Here is a 26208-nt window from a genome sequence, read left to right on the forward strand (position 1 = left end):
GGTACAGTGATCCAGGGGCACTGTTTAACCGCATTTATTTAGACCAGTCCAAGTATGTCAGGGGTGCTATGAGGCCCAGTGACACTAGAGAAAAATGACAGTTGACCCTTCCCAATAAGGTGACAGTAAGGGAGGACGACATGCTTGAACATTTGAGATATCGCTCAATTATTCTTAGCACTGTACAGCAGAGACAAACACGCATTGTGTTCTCTTTAGCGTGCCTCTGATAGCATTCGTGCTTCGTATTGAGGTGTAAAAATGTAGCTGTAGAAATCACATTTTCATGCCAGGAGTTGAAGTACATGTTGAGCAACAGTGCTTGTCTAATATCCACCATTAGTTTGTATAAATCAGACAGCGAAAAGGAGTTCAATCAAGGCCCACTCGAAAAAAGAAAAAACAACTTTTTATTATGCCAATAGGCGGTCGTTGACTGTACTCATTTGGCTTACCAAGCAAATGTTGAATCCTTATCTGCCAGCGCTAACATGAGTGAGAAATTTCCGATATGATCCATGAGGAATAAAACAGCAAACACATCAGTCATTTGGCGTCGTTAAATAGGACTTTGAAGAGAGGGCAGTCAGTCATGTTGATTGTGCATTTGTTCCAGTTGGGCAAACAGGTTGGCCCCAGAGGACAAAACATGTCTTTCAGTCCTTTGGCTGTCTGTGCCAAGCACGGATTATATTCATTTCAATGACACCTCAGAATCAAGCGTTATCCAAACAAAACACCTCCTCGACAACAGAGATAATTGAAACTGTCTCCTCTGATCCATGAGAAATCAATCAAGTCTTTTAAACTATTTGGATTGGAATGTAATTCTCATATTTAATATTTACAATGTCAGATCTAAGTCTATAATAAGCGTGAATATCATGCCTTTCTAATTACAGTATGCTTGTCATATAAGTCCATTGTACCTTGCCTCTTGGGCTGTCAATAATAGTGCTGACTTGACCTTTCCCCAAGCTCTGCCACCTGTCAGCAGTCAGATCACACCTCATACTCCAGCTTGGCACAGCGAAGCGAGTGCCAAGGTGCAAGAATCTGACATGACAGGGCACTCATGCAACACCAGGGTAGTCTAACATGTGTGTTCGTGATCACAGATCACTACAGAGCATCAGTTGTGCTCCGTTTTATGTCCACCCTTAAAGCTGGACAGCGTTTTGACGGAGCTCATTCCTCATTGTCATCCTCCATGGATTCATTAGAAATCTCTGCGCTATGACTAAGACCTTGAAGGCCAGATCCAAGAGGGATAGCTCACACACGCTATAAAAACCAACTCATGCGCTAGCTTGTTTGATGATTGTACTGTACTGTAGGTAACGTCTGTGCCAGTCTGATTGTGGATGTGGATCAAAGATAATGGCATAAAGTTCACACAGCCAAGAAGTGAGTAGTGTTTGAAGATATTGCACAGTATGCGAGAGAAAGTGAGCTTGGTCTTTTTGTTGTTTTATGTCGTAATAGCTCTGTGAGGATTGTCCATACTTGTACAATCCTTTGCTTTAATTGTAGAAAAACTCAGAGCCCTGTTCTTACAGGTTTTCAGTCCAGGCTTCATTTTGTTCAGTTAAGTTAGTTTCCATATGCTTTCAAATGTAGTAAATACTGCATTTTCCCTTTGTGAGATTTGGGTAATATGGACGAGTCTCCGATGTAACGCATAGGTTTATGAAGCGCCATGGTGAAGCTCAAAGTGGGTGGCTCCAGCCGTTGCCATCTTGGCAATCTAACTCACGGCTGGTCCAAGAATGGGCAAAGAGGTGACAGCTGGCAGCTAGCAATCTGGTACGGCACCCACCCGTCACTCAAAGCGGCCACGTCCTAAATTATGCTTAACTTTAAGCCTTAATATATTTTAAATGGGAGATATTAGCTATAGAGACCAAACCCATTTTTTGGTACCAGGCTGTAAACATGTTTATGTTGTACTGTTGTGCATTTTAACATGGGGGTCTATGGGGGATTGACTCGCTTTTGGAGCCAGCCTCAAGTGGCCATTTGAAGAACTGCAGCTTTTAGCACTTCCGCGCTGGCTTCATTTCTCAACACCGGAGTTTGCCGCTTGGCTACAACAACAGCCCTGTTTTCTGCTTTTTCCAATGGGTGTTTAGATGGTGTATTTAACCTAAGAGGTAGGAAACGTTTGTTTGTGTCATATGGAACACTTAATTAATTTAATTTGATTCAATTTTTGTGAAAAATTCAAAATCTCCAAATTCAGAGGTACATGGTTTTCACTGGACTTCTCTTCCCTGTCAAGTGTGTTTCCAAGTGTCCATCTGTCTCTGACTGGTGGAAGTAATTACCTTAGGTCATTATGGGTTGGGAGCAACACTGATGACAGGGGGCTGCTCTTATTAGACTGGATGTCAGGTTAACTAGATTCTGTCCTTACATAAACCACTGACAGACAAGTGCCAGAGGTCCTCTTCTTCCTCACTGAGGGGGAAACACATCGCAGAAATTGTAAAAAAAAAAAAAAAAGGAATTGGAGGGAGATTGCAATGGGTCCCACATGTGCACAAACTAGGTGTCTTTGACAAAAAGACTGTAAGATGGGAGAGCGTTTTTCCATCTCCTTTCCATTAAGTACAGTCGCAGTGTGGCCAGTATGGAAATGAGATGGTGTACTGTCACAGATGTGTGTGCTTCCACATCGGTCTGCTTCCTATTCCGAGAGCAGAATCTGAAATAGATGTGGTCTCAGCACAACTGTGTTTATTGGACAGAGTTTGCACTGGTGCATTTCCCCACGTGTCAGGTTGTTAAGAATAGGAGGGAGCAGAGTAAGTCAGAGAGGCTGACAGACCACCAAGTGCAGTGAGAGAGGAAGAGGGGGATGAAGTGGGTTAGCCGAGAGTCACTGAGGTCATTGTTGAGAATGTAACGCTACTTTAGTGTAGAAGAAAAACCCTCAAAATTCTCAATTAACTGCAGTATGTGAAGTGAAATGTTTTTGATTTTAAGGATCATAAAGTTTAAATTGAGAAATTGGCTGTGTGGACCTGTCTTTTATAGATAAAAAGATAAAAATCCCCAAATAAAAAAATAACTATATGTGCGCACATGTGAATATATCGACATAGATTTAAAATCATGCTCTTTAAGCATCTGGTCCTGCATCTATGGCTGTTTTTTTTTTACTGCAGTAAGAAAAACTGTTTGACTGAAGCAGCTGCCAAGCAACACATGGGGAATGGCCTCGGCCCAAACTCTTTCCAAACTTATGAGATTATTAGAGGAGCGTTCACCTGCAGAGTCACAGAAATAATACTAGCAACCAGCTTCACCTGTCAGCAGTCACCCGATGTGACAGTCATCAGGCTATTAAATAGGCATTATCAGTCGCTATAAGCACCATAGATGTGGGGGCCTAGTACGCCTACTACGCAGTAAAAGTGAAAGTGAAACTTAAAAGCAACACATTTCTAACATGTGTGCAAAACTGAATGAAACGTCACGTTTTGGACACAAACAAAAAGACTTCTTTAGGTTTAGGCAACAAAACTACAGCTTCTTTAGGTTTAGGAAAAAAAGCACTTAGTGAAGTTTAGGGGAAAAACATTGTGTTTTGGGTTAAAATAACTATGAACACAAAGACAACTACACATTGTTGGTTTCACATGGGACGCAAACTTGAGTCTCTGTGTTTGTGTTTTTGTTTCACACTGCCTATACTACAGCGCCTGACTTCCACTCCTGTCATAATTACTACGGTTGCTAGAGGAAGCTGTCGTGTTCTTTTATACCTTATTTCGGTGATCTACCATGTGAATAGATGGTAAAACCTATAGTGGGTATAGTAGGCCCCTATTGACCCACATCTATGGGGGCTTATAGCGACTGATAACACCTATTTAATAGCCTGTCAGCAGTTGCCATGACTTCAGCAACTTGCTTTAACTGTGTTACAGCTGTCCCAAAAAGACCCACTTCAGTTGTCGATCCCCTAGTTTATATCTGTGTCAGGCTTTTGTCTGGTCTGCTGAATCAGTACATGCCTCCTTTACCCTGCTCTCCGCTCCACTACCTATCTGTGTCAGTGGTGGCGAGTGTGGGGAAGCCCTGCTGAGGAGATGAAAGGGGGGCAGTGGGCTACAAAAAAACGCAGAGGGAAGAAAAGGGGGGTGTTTACTGGGGGGGTGTAGTGAGGGTCACCCCACCTGGTAGCTAAGGAATGAGTCATTAGACAGGCAGGCACTAATGAAAGATTTGTCTGTCCTCACGTTGGCCTTGCTGTCATGTCTCTCTCCTCGTCTGGAATTCTGCAGATTCCACCCTCGCTTTCCTCTACTGTTTCTATCTGACAGCGTCAGATAGCATCTTGACGGCTGGTTAGCGTGCATTTTATTGAAGAGACTTACCAGGAGATAATTAGCTTGCGATGCCCTTTAAGTGCTCTGCAGAACATTTTCCACCTCTCAAGAATAATGAAATGAGGCTTAACAATAGGGTTTTGCTCCGAGCTAACCACCCTCAAGCTTTAAAGACAAATGCCACTGCTGCCTTCCAGAAGAATTATTGTGACTGACAAAAGCATAAACTTTCACTGAAAGTTTTGTGTAAACACATCAATAAACACAACAATCCAATTTCCCCGTTTCCATGGGAGGGGACAATGAGCGCCGTTGAGCTCCGAGGGCCAGGTTTTGTGTTTATTGGATCTAAGCTGTGGTATGCCTCGGTATCAAATGTCCCTGCCAGGATAGAGTGTCGCAGCCCAGAAACCTGATCCCCTCACTGCTCCCGTGAGATTTTAGACACCGTGCTCTCCAGCACAATGTGCAGAGGAAGTCCAGGTACAACATCCGCGAAGGAAATCGAATCACAAAGAATTAGCGTGGTTTATTTGCATGTTCCTAACACTGTCATTTACATAACGTGTGTGTGTCCATGTATGTTTTATTGTGAGCCTCAATGTTTGCAAAAAGGCAGCACACATTTGACTGGAATTTGTACATTCCTGCGCTGTGTGTTAACTCTATTCTCCTCACTAGATTGAGCCCAGATTTATTAGCTATTTTGATCTTGTCCCATGCCTTAGCTATGTGTCTGCTTAGAGACTTTCACGCCCCGTGGGTCCATCCAGGCCTTCCTGTGAGGCCTGCTCCCAATGACAGAGGCTTCTGTAGTCTGTGTGGGCCGACTCGGTTTACTCTAATCTAAACCATCATCTCCATATGTCTTCCATCACAACTTCCAAAGCATTTGAATAAACTCCAGGCAACAGGAACAAATTAATTAATGTCTCTATTCCTCTGTGCACTTTGTAAACTGCCTGTGTGAGTGTGTGCGGTGCATGTTCATGTACACCCACACACATTGTCCGTATAATTGCCTTGATCCACTTTTCGGTTGCACTCGAAACCCAAACACGTTGAAAGTGATCTCATTCTTACCTGCATTCCCGCTTAATGTTTTCCACCTGAGCGCTATAATCTGCTTTTATTGACCCATCATTCACCTTGTGTTTTTGTTCAGGGAGAGAGGGATATAAAAAAGAGCAAAAAGTAACCCCAGTCCACAAAGTAGCATGTTACAAGCCGATGCACATGTTGGGAGGTCTTCCACCTTAATTACTTGTGCTTTCTCTTCATAAAGGTTGGAACAGAAGGTTTCCCTTACAGTGTGAGAAAGGAGAAAAGGGAAAAAATGAGAAGGAAGGAAGCACTGTTGATGTTGTTGTGCTGCTCTGTTTCGTGACTGCATAGGGCCATTACGCATACTGTAAACTCGAGGGCTTCTCATGAAAATACCAAGGGACGAAAATGAAAGATGCGTCCCCTTTATCCTTACACATGGCAGGCAGTGATGTGGCGGTGCTGGCAAACACGAGACTGTGGTCTCACAGATGGCTACAGTTTGCCTGAGCTCAGTCTGACCGCCGTCACCTCTCACAGAGTCTGTGGCCTTTACTGACCAGTGGAACGGGCTCCGGGCTCTGGGCTCTCTCAGACGGGGCTAAATGCAGACATGGGCAGGGCGCTGGCTTGGGACTGAAGTCCACTCTTAAGGTCCAGTTTTGATCAGATCAGAACTTTGCAACACACACTGACCTTTATTCCGGCAAAGGCTACACAGAAACACATCCAGCCCAGAATCCACCTGTAGTGTTCTCCAGGGAGGGAAGTTAATCCATTCCACACTGAGCTTCGCCCACACTTGTGAGCGTGCCAGCGTGAGAGGAAACGGGGTTATTGGTTGTATCATGACCAAAATAAAGCTTTGGCATTGAGCAGGTCAAATGTTAAGATCATGTACCACATGTTCTGAACTCTCAATGTTTTTCATTTTTACTTATGTTAGCTTTCTAGTTGCAACAGTAGGGGTTGTGTGTGATGTGGGTGATGTGTTTTTTTTTGCTGTTTCCTCCCAGCTTGGTAGCAAATGTTCCATGGTTTCCTCCCATACTGTATTCTCTTTAACCTTAGCATCTCTGCATCCCACATGTGAAGTTTTGATTTGATTGTGCATTGTATGAGTAACTAAGTTTTATAGACTATCACCAATGCGATGCTAGGGATCCTCCCCTTCAGCTTCTTGTCTGACAGCAAACACAGTTTAATTTACAGCGGTGTGTGCGGGATTTCCTGGCTGTGCTTTGGATGTGGTTTATGTGTTCCGCCTGCGGCGCAAAGCATGAACCGTGGTAGTCATCCTTTACATTTTATGGCACTTTCTGGAAACAAAGGCATGCGAACAGATGAGTAGCTGAGCATGTAAGATGTGTTTGCAGATGGAAAATGAGAACGCTTAATGACTTTATGGGCAGACAAAAAAAAAAATTCCCGGATAATTTCTTAGCTGTCTAGGAGTGAGTGGTGGGGATGGGTCTTGGGTTGAGATTGGCATGTGGAGATACAATGAAAAGTGACCCATTACTCACACAAAACAGCATTACTGGAATGTGCTGGCACTGACACAGAGAATCAGAAGGTATCCCAAAGAAGCACAAGACGGATTTGCTTCTAAAAGTTGTCAGCAGTAGCACAGCCATCTGTGAAGTCCTGGCCTGTCTGACTGTACCAGGCCCCACAGCAGGTTTTCTATGGGTAGTTCAGCACATTCCTGATGATTATAGAAAATTCCGCTACTACCTTTATGATTGTTATAATTACGAGACCATTACATCCCTGTAGCTATTCCAGCTGAGAAAACGTGACAGTGTATTGCAATTTAAGAGGAGAAAACAGCTGCTCCCTATGGGACATTAATGTGAGGCATCAAAAACAACACTTTCACTCTGTTGAATCACTTCCCTGTCAGGTTCTTGTCAGTAAAAGCCTGAGGGGAATGTAAAGATGACAGGGGAAAAACCAGGCTGCTTGTCCTCATCTGCACTCGTGCATTTTTTTTTGTTTAAGCGTGTCTTGTTTTGTGGTATGAAGAGTAATTGGCAACATGGTTAGATGGCTCTTATATCAACCTTAAGGTCAAGCGGTGGAGAGCTACAAGTGCCCAGAGTGTTTTGTGCCCAATCTAAGTATAATCCATCATATCTTTCTTTGTTCTTCTAACCCTAGGTTTGTCTTGACCCGATAACAAATCCATAACAAATGTAGTGAGTTGAATAGAGACTACAAGAGTGTGCCTCCTAGGGTCTTTTCCTAAAGATGGCCCATACTTTTGGGTGCATATCTGTGCCACATGGTATGGAACTAATCTCCACTGAGCTATTTCTCATTACAGATGGGCCTCTGAGAGGTGCATCGGTGTGTGGACTGCGGACAGGGACAGGGAGGGAACTGTCTGTTCCTGCAGATGGGCTTCATTTAGTGTTGGGCAGGAATAACTCTCTGACAGTTTTATTGAGGTGAATGGCAGTGGAACTCTGCATGGGAGAATTTTGCTCTGCCATGCAGTTGCTGATTGACACACACATGCACACACGAAACATGCTCCTGGGATTTATTTGAACCCAGGTGCTGATGCATCACTGCTGTAATGCTGTGCTGTGATCTGGGCATCACTGGCTGTTCAGCAGTGCTTGGCGTAATTTATCTGTTGACTGATTAACACTCAATGTCCGTGAGGAAGTGCAGTTACGGGAAGAAAAAGAGCACGCTGATTCAGGACTTGTTGAAGTGGGACCACAAATCAAGTGTGCTTTGTATGGTGAAGGTGTGATGAGTAACCTAGAGTATCTTCCTCTGGCTTTCCGCTCCAGTGATCAGAGAGCGTGTCTGTTTAGAGATCGCTAATCTAAACTTTGAGTCATCTTCCTGAGCTACAAGGCAATGGATGTGGCCCTACCTTGACCTGCAGGGGAGGGTGCAGTAGTTAAAAAGCTCTGGCTGCTTTTTACAGGATGTAGAATCAACCACAGATGCAAGCTCAGACTAAATATATAAATCTGTATTAAATCTAAAAAAAAATCTCAATGTAATTTGAGATTTGATACATTGAAATTGACAGAGAAGAGCAATCGCATTGTTGCTTAAAAGCACTGGAAGCATAAAAAGTACATTGTTTATTTTTGGTATTTCTACATTTTACAGCAATAAATCTGAATGTAATAATGTAAATTGATTATTACTTATTTATATATCACTTTTATCAGTAGAGTTACAGAGTGCTTTACCACAATGACGATGATTACTGTATGAAATAGAATCAGACGTTTGAAAAAGGAGTGAATGAAATAAAAGTGAGCAGCAACTAGTACAAATATGGGTCAGTTTTGAGAGGATATTTAAAAGATGATGCCGGCAACGTGGGAGTTCTACAACTGGGGGGCCCGAGCTGAAAAGGTCCGGTCACAGTTCCTTCCTGTTATTTATAAAGACACAAATCACCAACATCGCACAGCTTCCCCTCGTATTACCTCTGGACTTGCAGAGATTTATTCCTTGTGGATGTTGCCAGTGACTTGCCGGGACTCTTCCGTAAAAGACCAATACTCATCTGCTCATCATGCATCTGAGCCATCTACGGCACTGAGTGCACGAAACATTTAAAACTTGGCTGCACTCCTACCAAATACCATTTGAGCCATAAATTAGAAACAAGACATCGCCTGAAGATAAGGAACTCTGCTGAAACGGGACTGTTAGGTGTTTGATTGCACTACGCAACCTCATCAAGTAGGAGCCTTTTAACCACATTTGGCCCAGTTCCAGGTTATCTGCATTACAGATGCATCTCCAATGTCTTGTCCTTCTGAAGTAGAGTGGATTACACCAATAATGTGTGTGTAATAAGTGTGTAGAGTTATACTGCTGTGGACAACCTTACCCTGCGATGACAGACCTTTGAACCAAAGTTTGACTCATATACAGTATAGCATTATTAAGATACACAAGAGATTATTAAACCTGCAGTAGGCAGAATGTTTTTGGCAACATTGGGCAAACATTCCATATTAACCTTTCAGCATATTGTAATTCAAGCCTTCTGAGAGAAAACTAGACTTCTGCACGTCCTCTGTTTTCAGGCTTTAAAAAAAAAATCTAGCCCGTGACGGGAGACTTTGGCCAATCACAGGTCATTTCACTGAGAGCGTTCCTATTGGCTGTGCTCCAGCTGGTGGGCGGTGCTTGGTATTTCCTGAACTGATCTCAACATGATACTACAGGGTCACAAACTTTCTCATTTTACAGCTAAACAGTACACTACAAGATGTTTCTGAAAACATTCGAGGCAAGAAATAGGCATTACAGTAACCGAATATAGATTCAGAGTTTGCGAGTGATTGACAGCTGCTCATAGACCGCAAGGCTCCAGCTCAGCTCTGATTGTTTTTTCTCCTCTGGTCTTTGAAATTTTGCAGATGCCATTAGGAGCACTGATTTTTTTTTTCAGATTACCTGTCTCATGCACTATACTGTCAGTATATAGTTATAAAAATAACTTTTTTTAATCATATTTTCTCCATTTCTACCCACTGCAGCTTTAATTGTTATTTATTTATTTATTTTTTTATATACGAAATTGTCCTTTTCACAGAGGGGTTGGATTTTCTGATGTTGCATGATAGTTGTCTCAGTGGGCCTCCATAAACAGGCTGTCACTGCGTGTGATGTTTTATGTGTGCTGTGAAAATGCTGCGTGTCACTGGAAAGGCACCCAAAGACATCAGACCACGAGTGCTTGCTCTGTCTAGTCCAGTGTCTACAAGTAGCCTGTGTTTCGCCCACAGAACTGGCAACACACACCCTCTGTTTATGTATCTGTCTTTCTCTCTCTCACTTCATCAGCTGAAGGAACAATAATGAATCACAAGCGTATGCTCTCATTGGTGTGTGTTTCTCACACTTCTGAATAGAATTGGTGTTTGCTTATTTGCCTCTCTCAGTTGCATGTTTTGGTGCTCAACGTCTAACTAAAACACACTCATGCACTAACAGTGATAAATCCTGCCCGTCCAGTCAGGACTGCAACAACTGCAGTGGTGCAACAAACAGAAAAGAGCCACATTGCAAAGTGCTTTATGTGGGGTGTGTGAGAGAGAGAGAGAGAAACAACATGCCTGTTTGTGTACATGCTGTCTCCTGTTAGATCTTTGCTGACTAAGACAAATCATGCCTTCAAGCAAGACAGTATCTGCCAAAAAGGGCATTTTGCATCCCAATAAAAAGCGATGGGTGAATGAAATGTAAATGCTGAGAGAAGCAGAAAGAGAGAGTACTAACGGTACTGCACTGGACTGTATTGTATGCTGCTGTATCTGCAGCAGTACAAGCTAGGTTTTGCTGAGTCAGAGTTCACACAGCAGTGATGAGTGAGCCACAAATATCGAGCTCAACGCTGCCACTCCCTGGCAGACTCTGCAGACTGCACGCAGGGTGAAGGATTGTCAAAATAGTTGCAGGAGATGTCCGCCTCAATCACAAGCATCTGTCGTCCATCATATCTCTCCTCTAGTGCTCTGTGGTGTTTCCATAACTGATTAATGGGTGTATTGTTTCTTAGCCATTGTGGTGGCTATTGGCTTAAAGTTCCTGCCTTGACTTTGTATTATGGTAAGCTACAGATATGGCTTTGTCAGCAGGAAACATCCACTGTTCACTAACTCTCCACAGATGTGCTCCGAGTTGCTCCTACTGTTCTTTAGCCCTCACTATTCCTCTTGCAGGACATTTTTCACATTTAGCTACTCGGGATAATTGCTGACAATGATGTGTGCATGACGCAGACATGAGGAAGTGATTTTGAAGGAGACATTTGTAGTTCGTCGTGGAAACATCATGTGTGATGCAAGTGATGCACTAAAACTGTAGGACATAGGCACTTTATTTTTTTTTCAAGGGAAGTCACAATGATTCTGAGTCTCTTGTCCATTTCATTTATTCACTTTCTGTATTACAACATCATAGAAAGAGACCACGTGTGTGATTTTTCCACTTTTCCTTTCTCGCAGAAAAACTCTACAACTCAACTGGACGGGAGCTACGGAGAGCCCTCTTCTCCCTCAAGCAGATTTTTCAGGTAATCATCTTTTGCTGGATCCTTAAGAGATATACTGTATATATTTTTGAAATCTCCAGCTCACAATATCCAGTGAATTCCACTGTTTTGTGTTTTTCATGACCTCATAAGCATTTTCCAAAAATGCAGCATTCGTCTGCATGTGAAGTATCTTCTGCCATGCTCCGGGGCTTCATATGTTGCTATGCATGTACACACATTAACATGCAAGTATGCACACGTGCATCAGTGCACACTCACTCTTGGACACAGCATTGTTTTCTTGAGGCAGAGTTGTGCTGCTGAGAGTCTGCCTTCGTGGCAGCTGTGGAGTGTTCAGGTCTGGTCATACTTCACACACTGGGCTGGGCTGGGCTGGGCTGGGCTGGGCTGGGCTGGGCTGGCCTGGTGGGCAGTCGGCCATAGAGGGGGAGGGTTAACCGACAGCTAGATGGAAAAGAGAGCAACAGACGTTGATGCAGGCCCGGAATAGATTAGAATACCTCACTTTTTACACTATGAGTAGCTTTTTTGGGGTTTCCGTTGTAGAGAATATCGATTATTCTTGTGGTTGGAACAAAAATATCCACCTGGCCTGATATCAGTATTACTTCTCTACATTGCGGTAGTGCAGTGTACATGTATCATCACTAGGGCTGTCAAAGTTAACGCGATAATAATGCGACACACAAATTCGTTTTAACGTCACTAATTTCTTTCACGCATTAACGCAATCAATCTTTTGGAGGTTGTACCGGGCTCAGTTTTAAAGATAGAGTGAAGATACTGGCATAATATGAAATTAGAAAACATGGTCAATGGATTCCTCAGGTTTTCTAATTTCATATTAGAAAACCTGAGCTTGTCACAAAAGAGATTAAATAATGCTCCAAACTTGCGCTAAATTTTGGTGAGGAAAAACTGTCATGGACATTTTCAAAGGGCTTGACCTCCGACCTCAAGATAGGTGACTGAAAATGGGTAATATGGGTACCCACGAATCTGCCTTTTACAGACATGCCCACTTTATGATAATCCCGTGCAGTTTAGAGCAAGTCATAGTCAAGTCAGCACACTGACACACTGACAGCTTGTTGCCTGTTGGGCTTGAGTTTGCCATGTTATGATTTCAGCATATTGTTTATGCTAAATGCAGTACCTGTGAGTACCAACTCCCATGTTGATAAGAGTATTAAATACTTGACAAATCTCCCTTTACGGTACATTTTGAACAGATACAAAATGTGCATTTAATTTGCGATTAATCACGAATTAAATAAAATATTTGAATCGATTGACATCCCTAATAATCACATGTATGAGTCTTAAATGACATTCATCGTTAGGTGTGAGAGATGCAGATGGTTTTCTCATCGAGGACAAAATGTGGGAATGACCAAAGCAACAGGAATCTGAACACACACTGTAAGCAGATTGCATTGCTCATTGCACTGGCAATAGCTATAACTGAATGTAAACAAATAGATGAGAGATGTGAACCTTAAGGTCAGCATAAATCATCTCAACAGTTCCCGCAGTTGTTTTGGGGGTTGATTTATTTCTTTATCAAGTAAAACTATTTGAGTAATTGGAAAGAGTTGTGTGAGCTATTAAACTACAGATCATTATTTCTCTGCGTGCTCTTTCATTCTTAGCTTATGATTTGCAACCAACATCCATGCACTCAAAGGGTTACGTAACTCTGAGGACAGTTATGTCATCAAATTTTATTGTTTAAAAGAAATAACTAATAAAACAATGTAGTCTCTGGTTCTGTCTATGATGCCTCTTGAATACCCCCCTCTTTCTCCTCAACCTCTTTCCAGGATGACAAGGACCTGGTGCACGAGTTTGTGGTGGAGGAAGGACTGACGTGTTTGATAAAAGTGGGCGCCGAGGCCGACCAGAACTACCAGAACTACATCCTCAGGGGTACGTCCACTGCAGAACAGCACCACTCCTTTAATGAACTCACAGCATACTCTCCTCCTCTCGACTTTTTTCACACCTCACTTTACAACACGTGCTAATCGAGGATGTAATCAATCAATCCTGTAACACTTTTCTTTCCATAAACCTATCCAGAGCCACATGTGTTTACATACACCATGTAAATTGATGATTGCGCTTGATGACCTCCTCACACTCACACACCTAAGGCGTATAAACAAGCTCAAATGTGTGCCACAGATAATGTGGAAGTGAGGCCAAGTGTAGCAGCTGGTTAATTTATCTGTCCCGTGTCGGTAAGGTGAAAGGTCATGTATGTTGAGGTCGGGGAGGGGCAGAGGCAAGCATGTTCAGGGATACTAGAGGACCTAGGGATTCATAGCACTCGATGCAAGGTCACTACCATTTAACAGCCTGCTGTGAAGGGGCAGGTCACACATGCTTAAGTGGCTAGTAAAAGTTCTGGCAGGATATTGCAGATCATAAAACTAATTTCCCCTCCTCTTTTTTTCTCTCATTTTTATTTTTCCTCATGTTTTCCCTCATCTTTTTGCACTTCTGTCAAGCAACCTGAGCCTGTACGTCATCAGTTAATTGTTTTTTTATGGAAAATACGTAATATAAATGGGGACACAAAAGCATAAGCTTGGATCCAACTTTCATGGTAAATGGTTCCATATAATACTAAAGGGCTGGATCCGAATATATGACTATTCTGTTATTCGTTCGTTGGGTAGGTAATCGATTTTCAATTTTGGTTTTCGAATATTCATTGTTTTTTTAACCCCCTTGGGATTACAAACATGCATAAAACACATCAACCCTTTTGGAAAATGCTTCTTATTCAATAACAAATAACAATACAAGCAACAATACTGTAGAATAACAGATCTCTTCAAAATGAATGCCTTTAATACAACCAAAAGAGACGTGTTGCAGCGCTATCCCTTCCATCTCAGCCGAGAAAGGAGAAATTTCTCGCTCAGTCCTTCCCGGATTATGTCGCGGAGATGAGCCAAGAGCCCTCGTCGCCGTTGCTTATGTCGGCGCGAAACCCAGAGGCGAGGCTCCGACCAAAAGGACCGAGAGGAAGCCTCCGCAGGCTGCATTACACACGGGCTTGCAGCCGGGCACTTCCAGGATTGGCAGTGCGTAATGCGCGGAGACATCAGCCTCAAAACGCAATTCCATTCTACACTCGCACACACAGAGGGATGAGGAGAGGAGATGCTTGTGGTGGACACAGAAGCCTCAAAACAGCGCCGTGCAGACTCATCATGACACATTTTTGTTCAAAAGCATGTGTGGGGGAAGCCTCTGCTTGTGGGACAGAGGAACTGTGCTGCTTTAATGACTTGAGTTCATGGTGCCTACAAGAAGTTAAGGCGGTCCAGCAGTCCAGCAGTCCAGCAGTCCAGCGCTCCCCCCTCCCCCAGCCAAAGCTTTGAATAAACTCTGTTGATTACTACTGAAGCTCCGGAGCCCAAAAAAAATTATTCGGGACTGCCCTAAAGACTACAATTTAATAGTCCAGACACCTCTTTTGTTATTTCTTCATTAAGCCTTGCTTAAAGGAGTCACAGTGTACTTGACCCTCATGATTTGGGGTGCACATTTCAATCAGATACCAACCCCTCATGTTTGTTCAATTAAATGCTGTGTGTTCGTAAACGCTTGCGCTCTAATATTCCAAACTGCTCATTGTTGACCTTTTCTGTTATTGAAAAAAATCAAAGAGCAAAGGCCGGATGTCCGTGACAAAGCACTGATGTTGCCCCCTGGACAAGTTATAAACATGAACATGACCTCCGCTAGGGCTACCTCTACAGGCACGGATGTTTAATGTTTAATGTTTGATGCCTCATCTGAACTTGGCCTGGTCCCTGACTCAGACTGATAAATCACACGGTGTAAATGGCAAAAAATAAGACAGAGGATGAGAACAACAGGTTTTTGGAAACTCTGGGGGTTGACCACATATAAGAGTTGTTAGTGTCATTGTGCTGTGATCGATGAGACCGCTTCTCATATCTTTTCACTCCTCCTTATTGCGCTGTCCTTTTTTCCCCTCTTACCTCCCAGAGAATTCAGATAAAACATCTGTGTCAGGGCATTTCTCTGGGGTTCTCTCTATTCTTTCATGTGCTAATTTATCGCTTCATCTCTGCAGACTCCGCAGTTTCCCCTTATGTATCTCTACATCACCATGAGAAACCAAAACCAAACTACCACTCTCCCAAAAGCCCATTTAACCTGTTTCAACTCCTGACCTAATTTCTCCTGACCAGCTGAGGAGATGTGGAGCGTATAGCAGACTCCAATCCCTCGTGAGCTATGTGTCGGAGAACACAAGTCGAGCATGTGCTGGAACGCAGATGCACAGGTCAGAAATGTATATACAGTATATCTGGCTGCTTTGCTGTCGATGACTTCCAAAAGGATGTCATAAGGATTCCCAGGAGGGGAGTAAATTAGATGCCTGAAATTTTTCACACGTGCAGAGAGAGAAGCAACAACAGTAATTGCTTTGGTATCAAACATTGATCACTTCTAATGTGGGTTTTTTTTTTTTAACTGTAATGTCTTTCAAGTTGAGGCCAGTAAAAGAAAAAAAAGAAGAAGAAGTAGGAATGCAGCCTTGAACCCATCTGTCTGGTGTGCATTAGAAACCTTCCGACAAAACAATCTTGCTCTCTTTCATGAATAAAAATCAATCTTATGGTTCTTTTGTAGATGAAAAAGGCACACGTGCACACCAGTCTGCATGCGTTTTACAAGAACAGGTTCCCAGCCTTCGCTCTCTGGAACATTGCCGTCATTGTAAAATGGTAGTTCCTGCTGCTCTCTCGGCAATCTACACCATCTCACTTTTCTTCTTTTTCCTCACTTTTTCATTCCGCCTTCTCAAAGCCCTGGAGGTGTCTGTGGCCAGTTAGTGCTCCCTCAGTGATGTGGGTATTTTCTGTGTCTGCCTGGCTGGGGTCTGGCCCCTCTCCGGGCCCCTCACACCTGGCTCAGAGGGCTTCCAGAGCTGGACTTAGCTCCTTGGAGGCGTGCGTTTTTTGGCCCAGGGGAAAGCTTGTATGCCTTTATCACCCCATCAGTGGGAAAGGGTGTGAGGTCACTTTTTCAGAGGTGCCTATACCATCTGGTCCTCCTGTACACTCAGTGCTGCTAACACACAGGGGCCAAAAAGCTAATGAAGGGCTCATTAGGGATATTCTTTGAAAAAAAAAGCATTCACATGTTGTTCATTTCAGAAATTAAATGAACACAGAGGTTATGTTTAATTCATCACAGAACGTTGATCTTTCTAAAATAGTTGTTGAAATCGTAAATCTTTAGTTGATGAAGTGAAAAGCTGAGCGAAGGTTTCACACTGAATGTTTTTGTAGTGAAGAATGTTATTTCTCAAACGGCAGAGGTCTCACGAGGTTGTAAAATGTAATTTCTCTTTCATTTACTACCATTTATTTATACGTTTTAAGCAGCTCTTAAAGTCTTTGACCCTTAATCATCTTCATCTCAAGCTTTGAAAACAGATGCAACCTTTTTCTTTGAGTCAAAATATTTAAAAAACAAGTAAAGAAAATGCCATGCTAGCTGCAAAGAAATAAATAAATACATAGGTTGTCACAGTAACACATCATTGTTGACAGCACAGTAAGTGCTCCAGCAGCCCTAAAATGAAAGCAGATTGTGCAAAAAGGTCAAAGAAGTTTCTTCACTAAGCTCAAACTTTTTTCTCTGTGGTAAGAAAAAAGCTCCCTATGGTACTTATTATCATGAGCAAAACCGGGAGACGAGGTGGAAGAACAAATAACAAGCTTGTTCCTGGATCATTGTCTCACTTGTCATATTTACAGAAAGAAGCACTAACAAAAGTAACAACTGAGTAACCGTAAAATGGGAGCGGCAGAGAGATTAAAGACAAACCAATTATAGTCAACTTGAAACAATTATTCCCTGCTTTGAAATGTTCCCTGTTGACATTCATCACCACGAGCTATGTTTTTAGCAACACTTTCTCTGTTTGCACTCCTTCAAGGCCATGCCATTTCTGTCTGCACGCTGCTGTTTACGAAACACCAGCCATCTCTAAGTCAAATTGGAGGTGAAGCTTAAGTTTTTGATCTGTAGGAATTTAGGGAAACAGTCTTTTTTTTACACCTTTCAAAGCAGTCTTGGATACTATTTTAGGAAAATACATTCTTAAACACATAAATTACTGTCATACCCAGAAGGCCTTATCTCATCACATGCTATAAGTTATATTTGTGAATTTATAGCTTCCACAGAAATGGGAGTTGTGCTGTATCAAATACATCATGCCCATATTTCATTTTGTGATTTTATCTCATCCTTGCCCTCTCTTTCTATCTGTATCTCTCTCTCTCTCTCTCTCTCTCTTGCTACCCATCTTGAGATCCTCTGTTTTTAATGACACGGCAGTTATGATGCCATAAGTTAAAGCACCTTGACTTCCTGGTTTCCAGAGGGAGCTGCTTGGAGGGCTTTCGATGGGAAGGGGAGATGTGCTCTAGTCAAGTGTTTCATTGCCTCTTAAACTGTCTGGGACCTGGAACACTGCTCCCAATGCAGCGCTCAGTCCGGCTTTTAGTGTCACACACAGCAGTAACTTTAGTGGGCGGCAGGCTTTTTCACAAGTGCACCTGAAACACAAGACCCTTTTGTATAAATTGTTGCTGGTCTCTATAGTGTTTCTCAATATATGTGTGGCAGAACATCCGGTGACGAGTCTGTATGGCGGTCTGTTAGCCAGAAGTGTGTGTCATTGTAAACAAACCCAATAGCGGCTAATTTCTCTTATTCACTCCTCCTTTGTAGTATAAGGAGTTTAATCAGTGAAACCAGATGCTCTGGTGTTTGGTTGGATAGAAAACCTGCAAACCTTTAGGCCTCCATTGCACCAAGCTAAGAATAGACATAGGGATAATCAACCTTTATATTAAAGGACCAGTGTGTAACAATTCAGTGGATCAATTGGCAGAAATGGAATATAATATTAATAAGTATGTTTTCTTTAGTGTATAATCACCTGAAAATAAGAGTCATTGTGTTTCCGTTACCTTAGACTGAGCCCTTTATATCTACATAGGGAGCGGGTCCTCTTCACCGAGCCAGCTGCCTGTTTCTACAGTAGCCCAGAACGGACAAACCACTGTGTTAACGATAACGTTACTCACTCCGGAAGAAAACCCTGTTGGTCTTGAGGAGCTGCAGCATTTATTTCTGCACAAAAAGCAACTTCCACTGAACATTAACTTGATATTCTCAGAGCTAAACTAACTCTGTCTTCTGCCTCACTAGGTCACTTGTTCGCTCGCACGCATTCTCCGTCGCTCTCTCTCTCTTGCTTCACCACTCACTTCCCTCGTACACACACACTCTAAACACTGGATCTGCTCTTCTCCAAATGACCGACGCTACTCTTACAACATCTGGCTCGAGATAGGTTGCTTTTTCACCATAGATGTTTACAGGTTACAATCTGCAACCTCATCGCTTGATGCCGTCAGATGTTACACACTGTACCTTTAAGTTGATATCTTCATAACTATGTAAGCATTGCTTGATATTGATCAACAGATAATTTGTCAAATAAAAAAAACAAAAACATTTAAATGTTAGACTGACTTTTAGATTGAAGTGATGTCATGTAGCTAATGTCACTACTACTCAGATATTTCTACTAAAAGTTTTTCCAATATACCATTTCGTATTGGAGTGACATTTTATTTGTCTTAATTTAGAATCAGGATCATTGTTTTTGTGTTATATTCTGACCCAAGTGTAACTGAATTCTCCCCGTGCTGGTTTCACCATTTCACTGAGCATTAAGTGAAAACCCAGGCACAGTCGGGTTAACAGCAATGTTGGAAGCTCTTGTTGGAAACAGTGTGTATTGTGTTGTCTGGCTGTGTTATAGGTCGTCTGTTGTAGAGGGGGGGAGACCTTTACTACGGCCCATCGTCTTGGTAAACATTTCCATTCTGTCTGGGCTGGGTTGAGAGGCTTCGTGCTAATGTATGTGCTGGTTATTATAGGTGTGATCATTTCCTTTTTTTGAGTGATCTGGGATAAAAGGAAATTTGAGATGGAAAACACAGGAACCACTGACACACATAATGTGGACAAGCCCTGTGTTTGGAGCGAGAAGGAGCTCTCCGGGAATGCTCTGCCATGTCGTACCAATCGGAACTTGAACTCCTGGTTTGTAATGAGATCCCATGGGGAACACGTGCATGTTTTCCACCCAATCTCCTGCATCTCAGAGCCAGCCGCTGTTCCCGCTGCCCCTTTGTGCAAAGCTTTTCAATCTGAAAAACACTCAACACTCACTCTCACCACACACACAAACACACACGTCCATGATACCACTCTTGTGCTTTTAAAGGTTAATTCATTCACACTTAATGTGTATCTAAAGGTCACTTGACAGTTGTTTTGTTTACTTCATTATAAAAGGATAACCAAACATCAACACTGAAAAAAGTCCCCAAAATAATCTTCATTGCTTTCAAGGTTTTGTCCACTTAAAAAAAAGCTAATTATATTGTCATACATAATTTAGTGTCTTTACCTGTCTGAGACTTCTCTCTTTTGGGATGACAGAAATGACTTCATTTGGTTGTAGGAACTTTAGGAAGTGAGGGCTACACATGGTTTCAGCTACAACCTCTCAACTCTCTGCTCCACTGGCAACATTTTCCAGTACGGCGTCTCTCTATTAAATTAAATCGGCAGCTTTCAAACTGATAAACAAACACCACTGTTCACTCCATGGACTGTTTTATACACCACCTGTTAATTTAACATCCTTTACCCACAGGATAGCAATTAAGAGTTTAATACATGACCAGACAACCTTTTAACTGAATAGAAAAACATAACCTGTTGTCATGTTTTTGGTTAGAGCCTTGTTCCTACCGGAAACGTCCCACCCTATCCTCCCCCTGTTTCAGACCCCTGCAGCCCCCTTCAGATCCCCCTCACTTGAGCAGACAGCTTGCATCTGAACCCAATTCAACCCCACCTGCCTGACCTATATTCTGCTTTTCTTCTCCCGGCATCTGTAGAAGTTTTCAGCCTTAGCAAACCCGCTGGCGGTGGAATTACAAGCCTGCGCTGCAGCCTGTTATACTGTAACAGAATTCAGTATACAAGCCAATTATATTATAAGAATGTTTGATTTGGTTCATTTCTCAAGCTCTTATTTTATCATCTCTGACCTCGCCGTCTAAGATACATAAACTATAATTTGGAAAAAAAATAAATCTTTTGCAGTAATGCAGCACGCGGGCAGATAGACTGAAATCCTCAGCCCTGGAGTGGGTTTTACGGCTGATTCCTGTGAGCTGACTGTATTTTGGGACTGGATTCAGCATATGGCTGGCCAGAACCAGAGCAAATCACACCACTACTCTCTCAAGAGCAGTAAGAATTTACCGCAGCTCATCTTTCAGCTCACTCTACAAGTGGGTGGATGTCATGCCGTAGCTTTTCTCCAAAGTCTTCCCCACTTGGATGGGATGGGAAAAGCTCATCTGTTTGGGCTTTCCCCAGTTGTTCATTGTCCGAAAATGATTTTCTGAAATGCGGCAGAGTAGCAGCTGTAACGTAATCAGCTTTTACTATTTGAATACAGAGGAAATCGAGAAGTATCACATGTTTCAGCCTTTTTATTTTCCATACAGTGTTGTAGTCTACTCGGCTCACTGTGCCCCGCTCAGCACTGCAGTAGTTCATCAGGTCTGCAGCGCCTGTAGAGCTCGCTCAGCCAAATACTGGAAAGGCTCCCCTGCCTTACTTCATGCTATTGTTCCATGATGTTTGTTTGTTTGTCTTTAGGGGATTTGTTTGGGCTTAGGCCCACAGTAAATTGTGTCAAATACTGGCAGACATGTATTCAGGACTGAAAATGGAAGCATCCCCCTGTTGTTTTACTGTATAGGGCTCAATGTAAGTCTGGCAGTCGACTCGGTGACTGAATTGGTCTGGCAGAGGCAGTTTGTCTGGCTCTAATGGTCTGGGTGATTAGCTGAATAACAAATGGAACGTAACCCATGAACATGTCTTATTGAGTATTAACTGGTCTTTTTATGGTAGACAGACTCTAAATGAGAAGCTAGTTAGAGGCATGGAAGAGGCAGTCATGATACATGACAGTACTAAAAGGAAATCTTTCAGCTTGTTAAGGGGACATATTACGCTCATTTCCAGGTTTATTTTGGTTTTCTACCATGTTTGCATGCTTTAATGTAAAAAAAAACACTTTATTTTTCTCACACTGTCTGCCTGAATATATACCTCTATTCATCTTCTTTCTGAAAAGCTCCGTTTTAGCGTCTGTCTCTTTAACCACCCCTCCTGAAAAAGTCTGCAAAGGTAGTTCTCAAGTTGTGGGCGGTACATTCTAATGAGCCAAATCTGAATGGTTTGTTCAATCACATCTTTTCTGATCTACACAGCCCACAAAAAACAGACTGTGTTGTCTTATTTCACAGTTTGTGAGTTGGTAGGCACTCCATAAACCCAGTTTTAGAGTTTTTCATGATAAGTCCCCTTTAAAGGTAGGGTCGGTAATGCTGAGAAACCAGCAAGAGCACATTACATTTTAAAAATGATCCAACCGAAAATCCAGCCCAGTGTTGCGAACTCTTTTCCAATTAAAGTAGCTAGCAGCACTAGCTCCAAATGTCGCTAAATGTAATGAGAAAGCCGCCAAGTCGGCAACACTGACAGTCCGTCCCTCCAAAGCCACTCCCCCAAAATTATCATTATGAACGTAAACATATCATAATGAAGGTAAACAACAAACATGGTTATTGTTAGTACTCACAGCTGTCAAGCTGGCAGCTTGTGGAAGACTCCGATGACGTGCAAGGAGTGCATGGGCAGAGTGCATGCAGGCAGGCAGGTCGGGCCGAATGAAATGATTGGACGGGCTTATTACAGTCCTGCAACAGCCACAGATACCGGATTATTTCCTTTTTTCTTTTGTCAGAGCATTTGATTTATTGATTGCTGTCAGGATATAATGAGAATTTCAACAAATATAACAAAAATGTATTTGAACAGCACACTACCAACCCTACCTTTAAGTTTTCACTTTTTTTTCCAATGACACTAACCTCTGCAGAAAAAGATCAGAATGGAGATTATTTTGTGAACTGTACTAATCAACATTTTTATATTGACAGTTCATTAAATGATTATGTGTGATGTTAAAGCGGTTGCTCGATCAACACGGAACATCAGTAAAGTGGACATGAGAAACAGTGAATTCACAGGTCAGTGTTGTCTGTGTTCCCAGAAATCCAACGTGGACACTCCACTCTTGAAATTCAAATGATTTACTCTGATTACGGTGACACAATAGAACAAGAATCTACATAAAAAGTGTTTTCCAGACTTTGCATTAAACCACGTCCAGCTCATGTGGGTACAGGGAGGCACTAGACCTGAGTGCAGCTCCCCTCTAATGCAGAGCATAATAAGATAAGAGGCTCTAAGTTGTGCTTTATGGGATGGAGATTTGGCCCCGATCCCAAAGTCTTGATAAAATAAATGTTGCATGCTGACAGACATTTTGGCTGACCCAGTTTTGATAAATTCCAAAATGTAAATGAAACCAAAGGGGCAGAGTGGTGAATGGAAGTGGAGTGAACAGTTTTGTAGAGGGGAAGCTGTGGAGTTGATTTCTTGCATCTTCATAGATAAGGTTGTCTTTTTTTTTCCAAGTCAGCCCGGCTCGTGTTGGTGCTGCCACCCAGACCTCAGAGTGCTTCTCACCTCGGCAGTGGTCAGGGAGCAGCCCTTCCTGCACATTCCTGGGGCTGTGGAAGATAATTGCTGTGGTTTATGAGAGGGAGAGGCCCTGAAGAAACACTTCCACCAGACCTCAGTTGCATTAGTTTTTACTTCTCTCAGAGTTCTGGTTCAGACACAGGAACAGGGTCTGTCTCTTCCACACAGGGTCTGTGGTTCCCTTCTGCACCTCGATACCATTCAAAATGTTCTCTTTACACTTAATACTTAGGGCAAACGCATGTTAAGTACTGAAAGAAACGGAGAATGAGAGTGCCGTAGAAGACGCCAGGCTCCTCATTGAACACTTCCAAGTTTCTTTTTTAGCTAAATCTGTCTTCCTCGGCTATCCGTTTCCATAATAGCTTACATTTAAATTCTAATCACTGAGCTTTGAAGGCAGCTCATTGTCTGCCAACATCTCATTACGTGACATACATGCAAAGGGACTTAGCAATGTTATTGTTGTACTTTGTGTGAGGTATTATAGAGCTGCTCATGATTACTCGAATGGAGGCCCACATTTTTGGCCCCAGATCAGTGCTTGAAGTGGATGCTTGTCCTGTACAGACTCAGCACTCACATGCTCTTCTTATTAACCCTTCTTCCAGAGTTATTGATGACTGTCTGTTGTAGAGTTTAAAATCAAATCCCATGTTCTGGACCCACAGTCTCAGCTATTCAGAAAGGTACAAGGCTGGGAAAGTACGCCACACTATAGAGATTTGATCTCGCTTTCAAAGCCTGAACTGCAACACACAGGTAACTTTCCATTTTCCCGGAACTGTTTCACGACTAATTTAATCACAAGTGTGGGGAAGTCAGTTTCCTTTTGAAGTTCACAAAAGGCGATTGCTTTGAGAGTAATTAGATGTTTCCTTTAAACAGTTTCTGACCGGATGCTTAAGGTTGCACTTTCCTATAATGAAAGGTAATTTTTTTTTTTTATTATAAAACACTTACAGTATCGTTTTACCTAACTGTTCACAGGGTAACTGCAGTCCGTGTGGTTTCTGGTACTCAAAGTTGAATTGTACATAAATGGCAGCTGGCATTGAATAATTCCATGAAGCAGTAGTTTTAATGAATCCGAGAGAAAAGGTAATGATTGTGTGGTTTGTGGCGTGTTTGAATATCGTATCATTTCTGTATCTTTACTGCTCACTAAATTAAATGAACATATGATATAGACATTCACTCAGATTTTATTTTACTTGGCTACGTGCTTAAGTAAAAAAAAAAAAAAAAAAAGCACTAACCTATCGATGATATCTTTTAATAACATCTTATGATAACATGTCAGAATGAAGTCGTTCCAATTTGCGGTTGACTTTTGGGAACAATCAGTAGAGTCTCATCTGTCAACAGCTGAACATACATGTTGTTTAATGACACTTTAAAAAGCCTCATTAAGGCCACCTATCTTTTCTCACCCCTGTTCTCAATTGGACATTCCTCAAAACCTCACCAGATACTGTACACAGGTGCACACCAGAGATAAAAGTCTCCGCGCATTGATGATATTACAGGTCAGACATCGGCTACGGATTTGAAAAGAAGCGTGTAGCTCATTACTCACCCGGCAAAAAGTCCCAGCTGTGTATAAAGACTTACTGTGAACAGTTATTTTAGCCACTTTTTACATGCTAGTTGGATCTTTTTTTGGCATTCAGTAGAGCAGCTGTACGTCATGTCATTACCGCTGACACTCGTCTGTCAGCAGTGGTCCCACACAAAGAGGGGGGGGAGTCACAGGAGAGGCTGACACTCTGGACCGCGCTGACTGAGGAGGTTAATCATGTTTTCATAAACACACTCTGATGTGGTCGGCTTTGATTCGCCATGTTGTCCGAGCCGCTGACTGCTGTGACACGCGGCTCTGAGCTCGCAGCGGGAGAGAGGACTGTCAGGAATGCTCTGGCCCTGACATGTTGTGAGTAATTAACCCTGATTGATAAAAGATGAACTGCCCCTGCTGCTGCAGCAGTGGGCTGTCAGCATGCACACACACACATGTAGTCATGCGTCCACCCACACACTCTCACGCACCATGCACACACAGCAGCTGCACCTGGGAATTTTGGCTTATCTACAGCATATCCACGATTTTCATGCCCCTCTAGAGAAGAGGAGAGGGAAAATATATGACCGAATCTGCAGGCCTCTCATGATAACATGTCTGAAGGAACACGGCAAGAGGAGATTAGATGGTACTCTTTTTGCATAGCTCTGTTTAAGTATTTTATCTAGTTGTTGGTCAAAGATTGAACTGTTTTTGTTATTTTTGTCCCCATCAAACACATGGTCTGTCAGCTTTTGCAGCTCATGAAGAAGTCTCCAGCTACTCATACATCTCTGAACTTGATTAGCACAAGCTCATTAACTTTTGTCACGTTTGAAAAAGAAAATATCAGAAAATCCTCTGAGGTATTAACCCCTTAAACCCGTACAGCTTCTGCCAAGAAATAGTCAAACCTTCCAAAAATGTTCCACTTTCGATGTGTTCACGTGTTTATACTGTTTATACTACTATGCTCCATGTCAGCTAATGTATCACCTAGAGTCGCAGTGGGTTCAAGCTGAGCTCATCCTGTTGCTGTGGTCGTCTGTGTGAATGCATTGACTCCCTGTGGATGGCCACTGAGATGCTGTTAAAAAAAAAAGGCTACATATTTAAAGGGAGCTTTTGTCTGTCCCACTTCTCTCCAGCAGTGTTTGTCTCCCTTCCCCCCATCTCCTTCTTTAACAGAAGCCCTACACTTTTACTGCGCCCCATAGAGATCCCTTGGCTCTTATTATGTTTCTTATTTATGTATCCTGTTACAGATGGAAGTCATGTCAGCATCCAGCGAGGCACTCGGCTCAAATATTTCCTCTCCAGTCGTGTACACTGACTTGAGGGATGAATGGACGAGTGACGTTTTTCCTTTTTAGGTCTTCAACAAGTTGTTGTGATTTTTGAAAAGTTTATCTCCACAGCTGCTCCAGTTTGTTTGTATA

The 26208-nt window shown here is 42.5% G+C and overlaps 1 protein-coding gene across 5 annotated transcripts in view; it reads left to right on the top strand.

Moving 5' to 3' along the window:
• fhod3b (formin homology 2 domain containing 3b) overlaps window positions 1-26208 on the top strand; it is a 96799-nt gene that overhangs the window by 47684 nt on the left and 22907 nt on the right. For all 5 annotated transcript variants that reach the window (XM_074653914.1, XM_074653915.1, XM_074653916.1 and 2 more), the window contains exons 4-5: window positions 11381-11448; window positions 13254-13359. In XM_074653914.1, the coding sequence (XP_074510015.1) occupies window positions 11381-11448; window positions 13254-13359 (174 nt within the window). The remainder of the gene's footprint in view (window positions 1-11380; window positions 11449-13253; window positions 13360-26208) is intronic.

The sequence above is a fragment of the Sebastes fasciatus genome, chromosome 12, assembly GCF_043250625.1.
Source record: "Sebastes fasciatus isolate fSebFas1 chromosome 12, fSebFas1.pri, whole genome shotgun sequence".
NCBI lineage: Eukaryota > Metazoa > Chordata > Actinopteri > Perciformes > Sebastidae > Sebastes > Sebastes fasciatus.